The 16,922-nt window shown below is 43.2% G+C and overlaps 1 protein-coding gene and 1 pseudogene across 2 annotated transcripts in view; both read right to left on the reverse strand.

The window, feature by feature from the left end:
• Positions 1 to 16,922, reverse strand: part of UGGT2 (UDP-glucose glycoprotein glucosyltransferase 2) — a 1,472,699-nt gene that overhangs the window by 863,094 nt on the left and 592,683 nt on the right. For both annotated transcript variants that reach the window (XM_085622547.1, XM_085622546.1), the window contains exons 14-15: positions 6,247 to 6,332; positions 1,471 to 1,606 (exon numbers count right to left, since the gene is read on the reverse strand). In XM_085622547.1, coding sequence (XP_085478673.1) covers positions 1,471 to 1,606; positions 6,247 to 6,332 — 222 coding nt within the window. The remainder of the gene's footprint in view (positions 1 to 1,470; positions 1,607 to 6,246; positions 6,333 to 16,922) is intronic.
• On the reverse strand, positions 13,697 to 14,315 carry LOC146805335 (RNA demethylase ALKBH5 pseudogene; annotated as a pseudogene).

Consider the following 16,922-nt stretch of genomic DNA (forward strand, 5'->3'; position numbering starts at 1 on the left):
TAGGGGACCCTGACCGGGCTCCTCTGCCCTGAGAATCAGGGTGTTGTCTCGACGTTGGCGAATTAGACATATTTATTGCCTGCACCCACAGGTGATAGAGACGTTGTGAGAAGGCTGTTGAAAAGGGGATGTATATAGAGGGTTGATGTAGGACTGTTTTCCGTCGCTTCCTCACTGGTTTAGAGTAATTGATTGAGGTAATGTGTCCATTATAGTAACTTGGGTGAAAATGCCTGACTTCAAAATGGCCGACTCCAAATCTGGGCAGGTGATTGGAGGACCCACCTGACCTCAAGATGGTCGCCAAGCACGGCTCACTCCTCTCGAGAGTGCCAGGCCTAAATCCAAGTCAGCAAAGCAGCGTCAGGAAGCAAGCTGCTCAAACAATAGCGTGCTGCTGCACACACAGCGCGCGAGGTCCAATAAGTTCTAAGGCATCAACCAGATGCGTGGAACCGGCCTCCGGGGTAGTAACAAGCACCACAGCACATCAGGTGCACGCGCCCAGGGTGGGCTCCTGGCTGCGCTTCAGTAGAGGGGGTGACACCACAGTTGCACTCCTACATGACCGGGGTAGGATCCCGGGTCGCGACACAGCTCCAGGACAGCAGGTACGAGCGCCCGAATCGGGCCACAGCACAGCAACAGGCGCGTCGGGAGAGAGAGCAATATCAGTAATTTCGCTCCCGATTTCACTGCACCGTCAGCACGAGGGTAGGCAGCAGGCTCCAAGACACCCTGTTCGCCAGTTGTAGTGTTGGTGTTGCGCACAGATGACAACGACAAACTTAAATGTATTTTCACGGGAGCTTGATTTATAACGCTCCGTCCTGGTCCTGTCTCACCCCTTAACTAAAGTGTGTTTTTCCGCTCCTCCCCTTCTGCTGGTGGCCTCCCCGATTCTCTTGACTCCGCAGGTCCTAGCGCCACTGCGTATATTTTTACATCATTACACCAATTGGCAATGTTTCTTTTAGATATGTATTTTGCTAAATTTTGGCCTTATAAGCTAAGACGGAGGAAGTGACACTTATGGTCAAATTTTCTTCAAAGCTAATCCCTTGCCTGAGGAGTCAGCCTGCCCGCGGCTCCGAAGATGCGGGCGGGCTAACTCCGCAGGCAAGGGAGTAGCTTTGAAGAAAGAAATGTTTAACAGAGCGTAATCTATAACTTAAACAAGGAATAGCAAAACCAATTGGCCTGGGGCTGGCTGTTGGTATTTTGACTTTGTCAAAGCTTGTTTTGTTACGGTTTTAAAAAAAAAAAAGTGTGAATAAGCAGTTGTTTAGTCGAGACACTATCAGAGAGGGAATGATGACCCGTGTTCTATTAGTGCTTGTAAAATGAAACTCTAAAAGCAGTAGCACTAGGTAGCATCATATTTTGTGTTTAATAAATCAACCTCGACTTTGATTTTCAGTTTAACAAGCTCCTCCGAGTGACATCTAGTTTGTTTAGGATTCAACTAACCTTTGCAATGGAGAGAAAAGCTTGTGCGCGGTCTGATTCTTCAGAAATGTAGCTGAAAGCTTTCCAGATGGCTGCTCCGGCATCCTTATTCCCATCAGCGTCTTTATCCGCATTGACAACTAAAACAATGCCGATTCTTGAAGAAATAAAGGAAGGACAACAACTGCGTTACAATCCTACACGTCAAACATTTCACCTAAAACTGATATTTGATGTACATTTCTCAAGACAAAAAAAGGCCTTGTATTACTATACACGCGTTTGCTATGTAATCGGGTCAAACTTGAAAATGTTGCACTGGGGCGGGGTAGGACATAGGAAGTGGATTGACAGTTGACAAGTCTGCACAATCAATGGTTTCCGTTATTTCAAAAAATCCAATGAAAGGAGTTAGTTACCTGTCAGGTACAAAACGTTTAATGCGCGAAAAAGGATACCTAGGCGACGATAACCTTTCTGGTGACTTGTCTATATTCCTTCGGAATCTTTGTTTTCTGACGTATCCTCTGACACGAGCTGGTCTCGGTAGATGGCGGAACGGCCTCTTGCTGACATTATAAATGCCCTGTGGAGACACAGTGCGATGGTAACAACCCAAAAAGTGACATTCTCTCTACCTGTCAGCACGGGTTATTTAGTAACTTTTTGAAGTTCACACTGACAAGGATTGTGGCTGTTGCTTGAGTAGGGTTTCACTCCACCAACCAACAACCCAATTTCTCCCAGGGGGGAATAAAATGTGTCTGTTTCAGGTGGATTCCAGCATGTTTTCTCAATTATTCAGAAGATGCTTTCAGCTGCTTTCAGCAGTCTGTGTGTGAAAAACAGAAAAGTGTAACTTTAATAGGCCAGGTAACTCTGGTCATTGGAATTTTCAGACACTTAAATTTGAGGTGTATGTATTCCTGGCACCTGAACAAGTCAAGTTGCTCTGAACGTCATGCCTGGGCATTTTGTCAATGACATCAATTTCCTGGGAATTTTCTCTAAATAAATAATATGGATCCTGAATTTTTATGCAAAGTGCTAGGCCGCCACATCAGGATGTTATCCTAGTGGCCCTATTAAATTAGTGAATCCACTTCATCCTCCAATAGGGTTTGCTAGATGGGTGTTTTCAATCCCAATATGCAGTGCGCTGGCACATCGAACCCTTGGCAGTGTAAGAGAGGAACTCCAATGATGTCAGCAGGAAAACACGCAAGACTTGCAGAAATACACTCAATATCAAAGCACTCTCCCACGTTGGTCCCAGTCAGTGCCCCAAGCAGAAAGTGAAAAGTAGGTTATTGCATGGTTAATTCCCTACAGGTCAAGAATAGCTCTGGAGCCCAAAGGGAGAAATCTGAGCTCTGAAGTTGACAAAGTCAATCCTAGTTGTTTCAATTCTATATGTTTTCGTTTATTTTGCAGTCTGAAACTTGAGCTGTTTTTTAAAATAGGAAACATAAAATTCAGTGGCGGGCCATGACCCTCAACACTGGAGGGGCTCTGAGGGGACCAATAGCCAAACCCAGCAGGGGCCAAAAAGATCCTCCCCAAAAAATGTACTTAACTGTGTTCGGCTCTTCTCCGTCTTTTTATTCTTCTTTCTCAGGGCGACAGCACCTCGTGGATCCTCACGCAATCCCCTTCTGCAAATCCAGACGCTGCTCTCATACTGCAGAGGAGCAGTATGAGAGCAGCGCCAGGACTGGATGGAGCTGGCTGCGTCGATGCTACAGGAGGTCTGTGCCTGCTCTCCAGTCAGCTGTCTAAGACAGCTAGGTAGAGAGGTTTACACTGCGCATGTCAGGCTGGGCGTCGCAAGACGGCCAGTCAAAGCGACTTGCGCAGTGTAAACTGGTGGAGTGAGCACCACTCCACTGCTGCCAGTCAGCAGCAGCCCTACCCCAAAACACAGCCCGGGCTGGGAGCAGTAAAAGATAAAACGGTAATTCATGTTACTACCATTTTATTTTTCACTTTTACTGCACTGGCAGCAGGGGGGTGGCGCTCCTCTGCCATAAAAGGGGGGAGCTGGTGATAAAATCACAAGTAAAAGCATACAAAGTGAAAACAGGGGAGAGGATGCATCATGTGCCCTTGACATAGGACAACTTGAGAGCTAAGTAAGACACAAATATCTCTCTATTGTGCCCCAACTCACCTCCCCCACAAAATACAGAATCCCCTCAGAGACATTTTAAGGCATGGGCAAAGTGGGCTCTAGCCCAGGGCCCCGGCCTTTCATCATGCCCCATTAGAACCAGCTCTGGACTGCAGAGTCTTGCCCTGATGACCTTGAATTATTCTTAAATAGATTTTTTAAATACCGTTTTCCTTTAATTTTTATTTTTAATGTGGGTGATATTTGAAAGTCTATTACATACTATCCATGAATAATAGATGTAAACACATCTAGCATTTGGAGAATAAGTCTGTGCAAGGTCAGTGACCTTGCCAAAGAAGACATGAAAGAGCTGAAATTGGATCATAAATTCAAAGCTGTTCTGAAGGGGTCACCAATATACTTTTGGCCCAAGCCCCCAAAAATCCATAAGATGTCCCTGAATCCCCCTGCTCCCAAAGGCTTCTAACTTCTCTTTTATGGGGCACCTGTAGATCTTTCCTCCACCTTGATTAGGTGTTTTACAACTGAGACGGCAGTAGAAGCGCAAATATATAAAAGTTCATCATCCTCGTCATTTCATAGAACATGAGAGAACGTGAGGTGTGGTTGCCTGCATGCTCGGTCATTTAGTGAATGCCATCAACATGGGTAGCACACACTCTGCAGACAAACGTTTCTCAGACCTTTAGAGATGGGCCAGAGAAATCAAGGAGCCGATTCTCTAAATACGTTCAATATTGCTCACCTTTGTGATTTAATCATTAGTTCAATAGCTAATTGCAAAGCGCTGAACTTTAAGTGAGTCGTGACATGTGGTCTGCAACGTGTCTCACTAACATTACTCACTCCCTCACTAACTCATACTACTCACTTATCCTGTTCACTGACCCCACAAGCTCACTCACATTATTCACTCTAGCCTTCCCTCCATAAATAAATCCACTCATTCATTTAGTGATGGGAGACAAGAATGCATTCCTTCTATCTGGTGTTAGCTCCATGTCTTCCTCGGGAGGTCACTGTAGCCTGTGCCACCTACTGTCCCTGCCTGTGCTGCCAACGACAGCACCAGCACCACTACTAACCATTACAATCTTACAAATATGACAGTTAAGACTATTCCATGCCCCTAAAGCTATTAAAATGCCTTTGGCAGCAATTATTAGTCTTTTTTCCTATATATTGAATTAATAAACAATTTTGTGCTCATCTCTAAATTAGACAGTGCCACCAAGTAGCACACTGTCATAAGCGCCATAATTGACAATTAAGTGCAAGTACCGAGTACCGGAAACCATCTGCTCATGTTAAGCACTGAATGCCTCACATTCCACCGTTGGCACACAAAGGGCACCTCTGCAACAAATCCACAAGCAGCACCACATAAAGCCATTACTGAAAAGAATACATAAACCTAAAATAGCCCGGGTGGTAGGCTTTGTGAATCCTCATTCAGATTACTGTGCTTTCAGTTATCACCGCAGTAAGGCATGTCCTAGTCAAACGTTTGCACCATTCTCCATGCCTGCCAACTTGTAGAACAATCTCACAGTGTGAGGAGGGGGCGGGTCTTGTGCCGAGAAGTACGTAGAAGGCACTTTTGAACCTCACCCGCCCCAAAACCACCTCCTCCCAAATTTAAAAAAACAAGCATTTGCAACGCAATAGGTCTCGCATTTGCGAGAGTGTAAGCTACTGGCATTGTGAATGACAATGCCTTTTATTTGTCGGTTCTGATAATTAACACATAAATAAAAGGCATTGTCATTTACAATGCCAATAGCTCAAACTCTTGTAAATGCGAGACCTATTCAAAGAAGCGGCCACCATTGTCCTGGGCTGCTTGGAAAGTCAAAGCATGCATGGCGCACTGAAAGTTGCAGGAAAGTTCTGTCATTCCTGCAGTAGGAGAAACGCATTAAAGAAAATAGTGCTTACAGACTAAATAAAATATACCGTGCAACACCATAAGTAAAAGGGCCAGTCCACAAATGAAATCAAGGCAGTGCTAAGGAGGGACTAACAAGCCTTTTAACAAATCAGAAGCCAGCATTTTCAAGGGACAACGACACAAGCCAATGGAAAATATGGGCAGAGAGTGGGGGGAGCTTCCAGTCCATACTCAAATACAGCATGCCTCGCAGAGCAGCGCATGCGCTGCCCAGGTTCGACCAAAAAAGCTTGCTGAGGCTGGTGCCGATGTCTTTGGGTGTTTTCACACACCTTAATGTACAGCAGTTTAAAGCCTCTTGAAAACGAGCTGGAAAACCACTATTTACAGTAGTTTTCAGCTCGTTTACCCTGCCACAGTGTGATATTGGCTCCCCATGGTGACTGTGTCATGGGAGCCGATATCGTGTGTCACACTGTGGCATTGTGTGAGTTGGCAGGTATGATTCTCCCACACATAAACCGCACAAAAAGGGTAGCATATAAAAATTAATTAGATTAATGCAGTATCTCTGGACATCCATTGCCACAGAACGTCTGAAATAATTGTGATGCAGAGGTACATTGGGATTATTATACTAGATTGTGATTTGGTACTTTTAGCCACGTAGCTGAGACCAATTATGATTTTCAACAAAACAGGCTACTTGAAATATTAATAAAGGGTAATATTAAATAAGTATGAAAATGCATTTTACATTTTTTGTTCATACCTGAGAGGAATATTGTGTCGATAAAATAATTCAGCTAGCTTCACAAAATCCACAGCATATTCCGCCACAGGATCAATGAACAAAACCTAGAAGAAAGATGCAAGAAAACCACTGAATTACTTCATCTCCTTGAAATGATTTTAACCAAGCCAGAGACGTTTCGTAATGCAAAAGTAGGTGTAAATGATTTGCAATCTTGAACAAATAGTTCCACATATGTAAATACACTTATGTGTTTTGCATGGGGTGTATCATAATTCAGTCAAGGAGTACAAGCACCGGTACTACAGTAAATGCACTCTAGAAATTTATGTCAAGTGCAACACTTATTTTAATGTTGTCAGACTACTCGAGAAACGTGCTAAGTGCAAGTTTATGTTATGAAATTGTGACTAGTAAACGTGTAGCCAATTTTGCGTTGCACCACGCATAATTAGTCTTTCTTTGCTTCAGCTCCTATTTGTCGAGGATTATGGTGGCTTTTTTAGTAATTTCCAGTATTTTAAGTATTGTAACAATCAGGGGTTATCAGTGTTTACTCTTTTTTGCTTCACGCAAAGAAAATCACAGAGAGGGTGTTTTCCAGACTCTATAATGAATTTTGCTTTTTATTTGCATTTGTTTGATACTGTTGTCAATTCTTCCTTCTTTCCATATTTATGATGATAACACCCAAATCCATTTTCAAAAGAAACACACGCCTTTCTAAGCACAATCACCACGTTTGAACCATAGGTTTTTTAATTAAACAGAGGAATAGCATTGGTTACCACTCATGTCAAAACAACGCGTAGCTTAACAACTCAGTCAATACCACAAATCTGCCATTACAACCTAAGTCATTACAACGACTTTCTTTAGGGAAGCGCTGGACTTTGGAATAATTTAAATTACTATTCCAAATCCAGTCGGTGAATCAGTAGTGAAGGTGTTGGACTTAAAATCCAACACCAGTCCAACACCGCATTCCCTAAAGCAGGTCGTTGTAATGACTTGTGTTGAAATGGAACTCGTGGTAATGTTGTAGTCGTGGTACTGACTGTGTTGTAAAGCCACTACGTTGTAATGCCTGTGTTGTAATAGATGTTTCCAAAACAGAACTTCTGCAGCAGAAACAGGACACCTAGATTTTGGTATAGGTAGAATCTGTGCCAATTTACTGCCTTTTGGGTAGTCTACAAACATAAGAATACCTCCACAAACCACAAAGAAATTAAAGACACCTTGAAATTTTATTTCACTAAGTTATCATTCTTTTTTACAGGAATGTCCCGGAATTAATACAGCATTATTAATGATGTCAGTCAACAGGTCTCCCTACTCGGGTAAACCCTGGTGACACGTTCAATTGGCCACAGAGTAGAGCAGACAAAGGCCCTCCTCGTTGTGGTGCACATAGACAACTGAATCATATACAATCCTCCCCCACCTTCTGAGAAAAAAACATTATTTTACTGGTTGCAGAAAGGTCAAGAACAAATGGCCAAAATGTGCCAGAAACCTACAAATGCAAAACACAAAACTAACAATTAAAGGACGTGTCACTGGATGCAATGCATACAAGGATGAAAGGTTTATTATTCTACGCACTGTGCGCAAAACTAACACGTGCATGGAGCCAGGATACCTGCAGACACAGCCCACCTACCCACTGTACGTCAAAGAACGTGCACTCCACTGGCACCTATTAGATTAGGAAACAAGCTTTCAAGAGTGAAAACACAGTGACAGATACCCGAACATCCAAGAGCACAGACTGTGGCATACAATGAGCCCAAGCTTGAGGACAGAAAAGAACATCCTGCGCAGAAAGGAATTCCTGAAATGCAAACTAATGAAATTTGCTCTCAAAGTATCCCGAAGGAGTGCAAGGTTTGCATGCAAAAAACATCATCATGGGCTGCATCCTAAATCTAATCCAACTCTATAAATGCGGCTTCTGCTTGCACGCAAATCAGAAGCAAGAAAACATAGCATTCCAAAGCGGCCACAAAGCAATAAGCTCTAGAATTAAAAAAAAAAAAGTACTAAACTAATACCTCAAAGTTAAGTTCAACAGTGGGCAAACCTATTAAACCATTTAACAATGCTCAGCCAGTTTGGACATTAGCAGACATGTCTTTGCATTTATCAATATAATACCATGCACTGATGTAACTGTACACAGTGAATACTGTGCAGAACAGTTTGGATAGCTTGGGTAGAGGTGTGCTCGTTACTATGAATGTAGAGAATAGGCATGATCTGTTTACAATACTGTATCAGGTTAACTTTAATGTATAGTTTTCAATTCCTGTTCCAGCTTGTTTCAAGAAAACGCAATTTATTGATGTTCAATTTTAAGTAATTACGATCAAAAGTACAAGATATCTGGCAAAGTTGCAATTAGCAGAACTGTATCCATTGTGTTCATGAAAACAGTAATCAAATCCCTGCAACTGTCACTGTGCTACAGAGGACCAGTCATTGTTGTTCCTTGTTGCAATGGTACTGATTTCAGATCTTCTAAAGCTGGCAGGTATGAACCATTCATTTTGCTTCTCATTAAATCCTGTAACCACTTCTCTTAAGTTGATGCCAGTACTTTCAGCCACCCAATCACTAGTCTCTTTCTATCAGTACAGCTCATAAACTTTATTCAGGTTTCTGAGAAACATAAAAGTCACATATACACACAAAAATGCCAAGTTATAAAAAACATAAGTGAACGATATAAAACCAACCATAAGCAGCCAGCCCAGGTAGAACACGTCAATAAAAAAACATTATCAATTGTCAATTTTCAAGACATCGGGCCTCTTTCTATCATTGAAACCAGACTCTTCTGGTTCTCAATTCAAATATTATCTCCAATACAAAATGTAGGTGTAAACTTAGTTTCAATACATTATTGTCTATCAATTCTATCATTTTTGAGAGAATTTCTGGATCACACCCATTATCAGGCTTGAAGCCGATATCTGCCATTCCTCATTTGATATGATAAATTGCATTTAAAAATCTGGGAATGTTGTGCATCTAACCAGTGAATTTAACATGTAGGAGATTTTGACTAGAACGCAGAAAGATTTTTTTTGATCTTGCTTAATTTTTAATATATAAACCAATATACATCGCCCACATCTACCACATGCCTTCACTATCCTTTCACTTTCCATCTCCCTATGTTCTACAATGTACATATTGGAGACTCTGCTGCTTCCTGTGGGAGTTGCACATTTACTGAGTTAAGCTTAGACTTAAAAAAAGGTTTTTGAAAAAACATCTCTTCTACTATGCAGTGCTACCTTTCATCTATAACGAATCCAATGAAAAAACCACACAAAGAGATAGGCAAGCGTCTTCAGATTGGATCCAGTAAATTTCTTAACATCATTTGCCAAAAGCGACCAATAAGCTACTTATTCCCAGTTTATGAAACCAAATGAATCCTTTTTCACTCTTTACACAATTAACTTTGTGAGGTGAGGGCTGAGGGCCATAGAAGTATTAAAGCATTGGTCCGGATTTCTCCTTATAGCCCTGCAAACATCAAAATATCCATTTGTGATAAAGGATACAAAAGTGCTGCACTAATTGAAGAATCTAAGATTCCTGCAAGATAGAGATCACAACTTTCTTGGTCATCTGTGAGTTATACACTACACTAGCACTTTTGTGAAGAGATGAAGGGGTAATTTAAAGGACTATTTTATTAATTTAATCATACTAATGTGGTCTTCCCAGAGAAACCTCACGGAAGTCCTATGGTGCTTGTGCCTTTGTTCTCCTAGTAACGTTGAAGCATGTTGTGCAACTCCTAGAAACTGTTACTGGTTGCCGCACTAAATGCCGCAAAGGGCTCCTCTAAAAAACCCTCTCTTTAATTTAAAAGAGCAGTGGCATCATGAATTAAGATGACTGAATGAAGAAAAATAATAGTACAGAAATTCACAACTTAAACCTCAATGCCTAGTTTATTTTGCCTTTAACTGCCACTGTTCATCTTGCTCATGCCTTCTAACAGCGAGAAGCTATTAGGCAAGGGCAAACAAACCGTAATCTGCATGTGATAAAATAATCTAAAGCATAAAAGTCCAAAGCCAACATGCCAGAAGGTCATCTGGCCATTAGGTTGTTGTTAGTTAGATGCGGCATAAACAAAGCCGTTTCTGCAAGGGCTTCAAAATCTGTTCAGCAACATTAGCAGATGGCAGATATTCTTGCTTCTGTATTCTTCACCATTAATCACTACCGCTCTAATAGCGGTAACTAACTGAGCTCATGTTATGCATATCTTAATATTAATTCAACATCTTTGTTCATAGCAGATGTCTTGATGCCCAATATTATTTTAACAGCGATAGACACAACACAAGAGGAAAGAAGAAAGAGTGTATTTGCCCTAGGGAGGGTTTACATTGCCTTGAATGACAAATTAGTTTTACTTGCCATCACAGCCATATCCAAATTCAACATGGTACACATTATAACAGAATGTTTTTCTGTGTCTAAAAATTTTAGTTTCTGCTGTCCTCTGAATGCCGTTTGACTGAAGTAAAAATATATCTTTACATGACAATGTGAAGCTATAACTCACATACATAGAAATGTAAAATATTGGGATACTAGGTTCACTAAACCCATTAAAGATGGCAATGTCCCTGCAAATTTCATAAAGCAAACGCTTCTTTCCTATTCAGTTTTACACCCGCCCGAGGAGATCAGGGCTGGTGGAGGAAAAAATGAGAAGGTGGTGGATGAAAGAGGAGAGTAGGATGAAGGTATAGAGAAAGGGATGCTGGCTCACTCTGTCATCAGGAATCTATATTTACAGTTACTAGCTCTCATTTCACGGTTTCATGCTTTCTAGAACTTATCTGTGTTTGCTTCCGCTGACCTAGCAGAATGTATGGACGGGATGGCAATTGTTTTTGGCAACAAGCATTTGCAATGCAATAGGTCTCGCATTCACGCAAGTTTGAGCTATTGGCATTGTAAATGACAATGCCTTTTATTTATGTTTTGGGTTTTAAAACATACATAAAAGACATTGCATTTACAATACTAGCAGATTAAACTCTCGCAAATGCGAGACCTAATGCATTACAATCAAGAGCATTCTCGACCGCTTAGTAAATATCAGCGGTAGGGACCGGCCTGTGACGTCTTCAAAGAGGTGATAAATAGTGCAGTGAAGAAGATGTCTCAAGTGTTGTAAATTACACAGACACAAAGTGTGAAGTGTATCACAAAACAACCTGAACTAGTCAAGTAAAAGAACCTAACCTTAGGGAGAAGGAAGGTATCAGAAACCAAATAGGTTCTGAAATACCAAATGTAGAAAAAGGAAAAGATTGTCCTTTTCTTGAGTCCCCTCACTCACCAGGGTTTCCCCACGGTGACATGCTTCATCATTGGGGTCCTCCCAGTCCTCTACGGACTGAGGCGTGCTGCGACTTGCGGATTACGTAGGAGCACTGGAAAATCAGACTATGTGTAGTGCAAGTGAAAGTGGAGTGGATTTGTGAAATTAAAATTAATCAGCTAGTGGGCCAAAATAGACTTTATTAATGCTCTAAGCTGAAGAAATTAAAAATGGGGTGATATACTGAGGTCCCTAGTTATAATGAAATAGGTGTACCTAGCATATTGTATTGTCAACTAGTTTCGAGCTTCCCCAGCTCTTCGTCAGGACAACACCGGGACCAGCCCAGTGTGACAGTGCCACTCCTAGTCAACCTTGTCAACGTGCACGTCATAGACTGAAGTGATTGACCACTTGGGTGTAGTGTGCTCACAAAAAACCTTTATAGATAAAAGTACCTACTAACAAACTTTTTTTTCGAAATAATATGTATCTTATTATATCCCACAGAAGTTTCCTGACGTACAAAACGTATGTATTATAAGTTACGCATGCCTCACTGTTGCAGCGTTTTTTCATTTTTTCACCGCATCAAGGTTGACTAGGAGTGGCACTGTCACACTGGGCTGGTCCCGGTGTTGTCCTGACGAAGAGCTGGGGAAGCTCGAAACTAGTTGACAATACAATATGCTAGGTACACCTATTTCATTATAACTAGGGACCTCAGTATATCACCCCATTTTTAATTTCTTCAGCTTAGAGCATTAATAAAGTCTATTTTGGCCCACTAGCTGATTAATTTTAATTTCACAAATCCACTCCACTTTCACTTGCACTACACATAGTCTGATTTTCCAGTGCTCCTACGTAATCCGCAAGTCGCAGCACGCCTCAGTCCGTAGAGGACTGGGAGGACCCCAATGATGAAGCATGTCACCGTGGGGAAACCCTGGTGAGTGAGGGGACTCAAGAAAAGGACAATCTTTTCCTTTTTCTACATTTGGTATTTCAGAACCTATTTGGTTTCTGATACCTTCCTTCTCCCTAAGGTTAGGTTCTTTTACTTGACTAGTTCAGGTTGTTTTGTGATACATATACTGCTGGAGGGTGAACCTAACCATCAACCTCTTTTTCCCCCCCTTATTTTGATAACAAAGTGTGAAGTGACAGTTACATATGATCCGACATATAAACACTAACAAAGTGTTCCAACACCTTTCCTTCTGTGATTACGTTGTCGCTGCGCAGGAGGAAGAGCAGGAGAGGGGTGGGGGGGAACAGTTCGCATGTGACCGAACAGATTGGCATAGGGCCACCACCTGACTGGCATACAGTGAATTATCTTACGTTATAGCAGGTCTTCGAAGCCCTATTGTGCTCTATAAAATGCTCAGCACTGTATCACAAGTGCGAGCAAAACAAAACCGCAGTGTTACTCCAAACAACTCTAGATAGTCAGCTGTGATTGAGCAATGAAATGCAGTTTTATATTTAAATAGTAATGATATTCTTATCACCAGGAAATGACAACCAAACAACTGGGAGTGACTCCATAGTGGATGTGAACCCCATAGTACATTCGCCATTAACTTGGTCATACTTTCCCACCTTCCAAAAGCTATGACCATGCCATCCCAAGATAAGTAAGCCAAGTAACCCTCAGCCAAAGCCCCAATTTACTTGAGGGAATTAACCGTGTGCAAGCATGGTGATCCGACCCTCAGAGGGGGACTCCCGCCCCACCCTCCTCTCAATCAAAGTGGTGAATTACGCTTCACCCCTGTGGATAGTGAGCATATATTTCTTTACCACAGGGCAGTGGGCCTTTATACCACCTTACCTCAAGGACTGTAATCCTTCTATCTATCCATCTGCCAAGAAGACTGATAATTACATTTCGAACTTTGCTTAAGAAGTGTTACAGGTTCCGAGTTTAAGGGGGCTCAATATTAACGAAAGACCACATTATGACATGCATTGCTGTATAGTGATGATCACAAATGTTTTGGGCTTTTGGCACTTAAAATGACATTACCCATCACTTTCTCCATACACGGAGGAGGCATCTTCACACCCACAGCATGACAGTAACCCAATCTTCTCTTACCTGAGGAAACACAGCGCCGAGTCGCTGAAGAAGGACATGGAAACGATGGATTGTTCGAAAATGAGGATGGGGTCCACGTGAGAGATGATGCAGCCTCCGGGCTGGTAATCATTGATGATGGCGCTTTTAACGAAGCCCTCGGGGATGACCCGGTGCTGCTCCAGTTTGTGGATGACCAGCTGGTGCACCCAGGCGGGGATCTCATCAACGTCACCCTTGGGGTATAGCCGCTCCTGGCCAGGCCGGTGCTTCTGCAGTTGCGCCACATAAGTGTAGCCCTCCCTGAAAAACATACTTGTTGCGCAATGAAGCCCTGTCCACGGTGTGCTCCTTGTACAGCCCCTTCTTGGCAGCACGCACCACCTCGTTGATGCGGCTCTCGAAGCGGGCGCACTCTTCCGGGCTGAAGAGAAGCATCTGTCGGATCCCGTGCTTCACCCGGCGTGCCTCCTCGTCCCGGTAGTGTAGAGGCGGCAGAGGGGGCAGTGGTGGCTCCTCATGGTCGCTGTACTCGCCGTCTGACAGCTTCCTCTTGGAGCCCGGATCCGGGCCTTTGTGGTAAGGCATTATGGACTGCCACTTCTCCCGCAGGTCCGTTTATCCACTGGCAGCCATACCGCGGGGCTCACATCACTCAAAACCGGCTGCAGCAGGGGGAGCTGCCACCGCGCATGGCTCAGCTCTGCCGATCTGCGCAAGGGCAATATTAAGACCGAAAAAAACAAAAAAGGAAACGGGCAGAAACGTTGTTTTGGTTTTTTAAAGTGAGCGTGGTAGGAGGGAGAGAATAGAAACAACGGGGTCAAAGCGGAGCTGAGGAGCGCGGAAACAACATTGGGGCAGGAGAGACATGGGTGAAGCAACACGGACAGCTCGGATGGGAGGAGGCAAAAAGATAAACAGGAATAAATACGAAAAAGCACGCGAGTGGTAAGCGCGCGCGCGCGCCCCAGCGAGACATCTGGTTTAAATTATCGCGCCCGTGTCTGGGCACGATAATTGAAACCACATGGTGGCCGTGCGGGTAACCGACACCAATAGGCCATGGGATGAGCAATGCGCACGCCTTTGGCCAATTGCATGCTGTCTTTGTTAAAAAGACGCACGCAAAGGCCAATAGCGTGGGCCAAAACAAAAAGCACACGCACAAGCGTGTGCAATTCTTAGGTTAAGCCCCTACATGAAGTCTTCGCCAGAACAGTGCATGCGCGCTGTTATAGGCTCGACCTAACAACGACAGGACCGAAAATTTTATGTCCCCGTGACACTGAGTAAGATGGCAGCACAATATATGGGTCAATACAGATACAAATGAAGGACGGTGACGCAGATCCTTTTGACAACTTGCTTCTACCACACTAGTAACACATGGGGTAAGAGAAAGGAAAGGGATTATGTAGAGTGAGGGGTGCGGCAGAGTGACAATATATGAGCCTGAAGAAAAGGCAGCCATAAATTAATTGATATATATATATATTCCCCCCAGAATGCCAAACCTATTTTCTCGTCAAATTTATAACACTGGCAATGCTGAACATAATTAACTAGTGAAACACCAGTTAAGTTCAGTTATCCCTATTAAAATTGCAACAAAATACATAGCCAGAAAGAAATATAAAAGTGTCCACTGTACGATCCTTTGTCAGAAATATAGAGGTAGGGACTATTCCCTCACACTTTGGCACCTGCTTTCCCTCAGGACAGGAGTGTCAAAAGACAAAACAGAGTGACTCACTGCCACTGTGTTTTCGTTCACTAAAACACAGCACTGTTTTCAGTTTGGTGTTGGTCATTTTGGAATTCCCATCCCTCTCCCAGGCCTTCTATAAACTGGTCTTGACAGAGCCTGCTCTACCCACGATCAATTAAAGCATATCCCCTCCCCGAGGCGTACCCGCAGTTTAAAGATTGGAGGGCTGCTTTGAAATACTGGCACTGATGTTCACTATGAAAGAGTGGCAGTAAGGATATCTATGGGCTGCTGGTACTTATGGTCACTAGAAGAAATTGGCAATTTATTGTGGGTCAATGGCAATAATGTTCCATATGAGTCTCCAGCATCTATTATCAATGTGCAACACTAGCAACTGAGGATCACTCTCGGACACAAAAACGTAGGGTCTGTGGCACACATGATTAGTAAACTGCACTAATTGTAAGTAAGGGTGATTGGTTTTCTCTAGAGAAGTGACTAAGACTGGGGGGCCTTTATTAGGGCACTGGCACTGATCAATGTGAGAACACAAATTGATCAATAGTAGACAGGTACTAATATTCAACAAGGGATACTGCATGATACCAATGCACCTTGTAAATGTACCGACTATCAGATTACTTCAAGTATAGGCATTTTACACTTTCCCAGTAAGTGAAACCTTGAAAGAAAACTGGACTATTACAGACAATACTAGTTCTTGATCCTGAATCTAGTTAATATGAGTGGAATTATCATGTTCAGTCTTCCATCATTGTTCATTGCTGTGGCCACCATCTGCCTACTTTCAATAATTTAATTCTGTGGGTAACCTGCATGTTACAGGTTAATCTCATGAAGGCTGAGGTATACTGGTCATGGTGGATTTGGAGAATTAGGAAACAGTGGAGAACATCTATCACAAGAAAATGAGATTGGGTTCCATAAGAAAGTTATTATGGCATATGATAATGGCCGGTTTAGAAGGAATTCTTGTTGACTAGAGTTCTAATCAAGAAGCGCGTCGTAAGGGCTTCGATTACTCCTAGCGTGTGGGAAGTACAGGCCATTTCTCCTGTCTTCTTTCAAAATCAGTGTGTGGTAGCACAGCACCGTGCCTCTGGAACCAATGCATCCTGGAAGTGACTTGTGCCAGTGCGGGCACGAGACACAAGCCCCCTCTGTGCTATAGGGGTGCAACACCAGAATAACGCCATCGCTGCCTCCTTTTCTGGGAAGCCCTGCCCCAGGACCACATTGCCTGACAACCTCCGGGCAACCAACTTTGCTGACTTCATGAGGCACAGCAGTGCCTCTGCCGCGCGTGCTGCCAAGCCGACAAGGGATTCACGGGACTCACGCCGGCCACCTTTCTGGAGGAGGTAGCGCATCACGGAAAGTACTACCCTGCAGCTGCCCAGCAAATTCCCGAGCCACCAACTTTTGCTTGCTCAGCAGGGCTTCCCGCGCTAACATACGAGGTGTATGCCCCGTTCACCTCCTTACCTGGTGCAGGGTACTGGGGCTTA

The sequence above is a fragment of the Triturus cristatus genome, chromosome 8 (genome assembly GCF_964204655.1).
Source record: "Triturus cristatus chromosome 8, aTriCri1.1, whole genome shotgun sequence".
In the NCBI taxonomy this organism is placed as follows: Eukaryota; Metazoa; Chordata; class Amphibia; order Caudata; family Salamandridae; genus Triturus; species Triturus cristatus.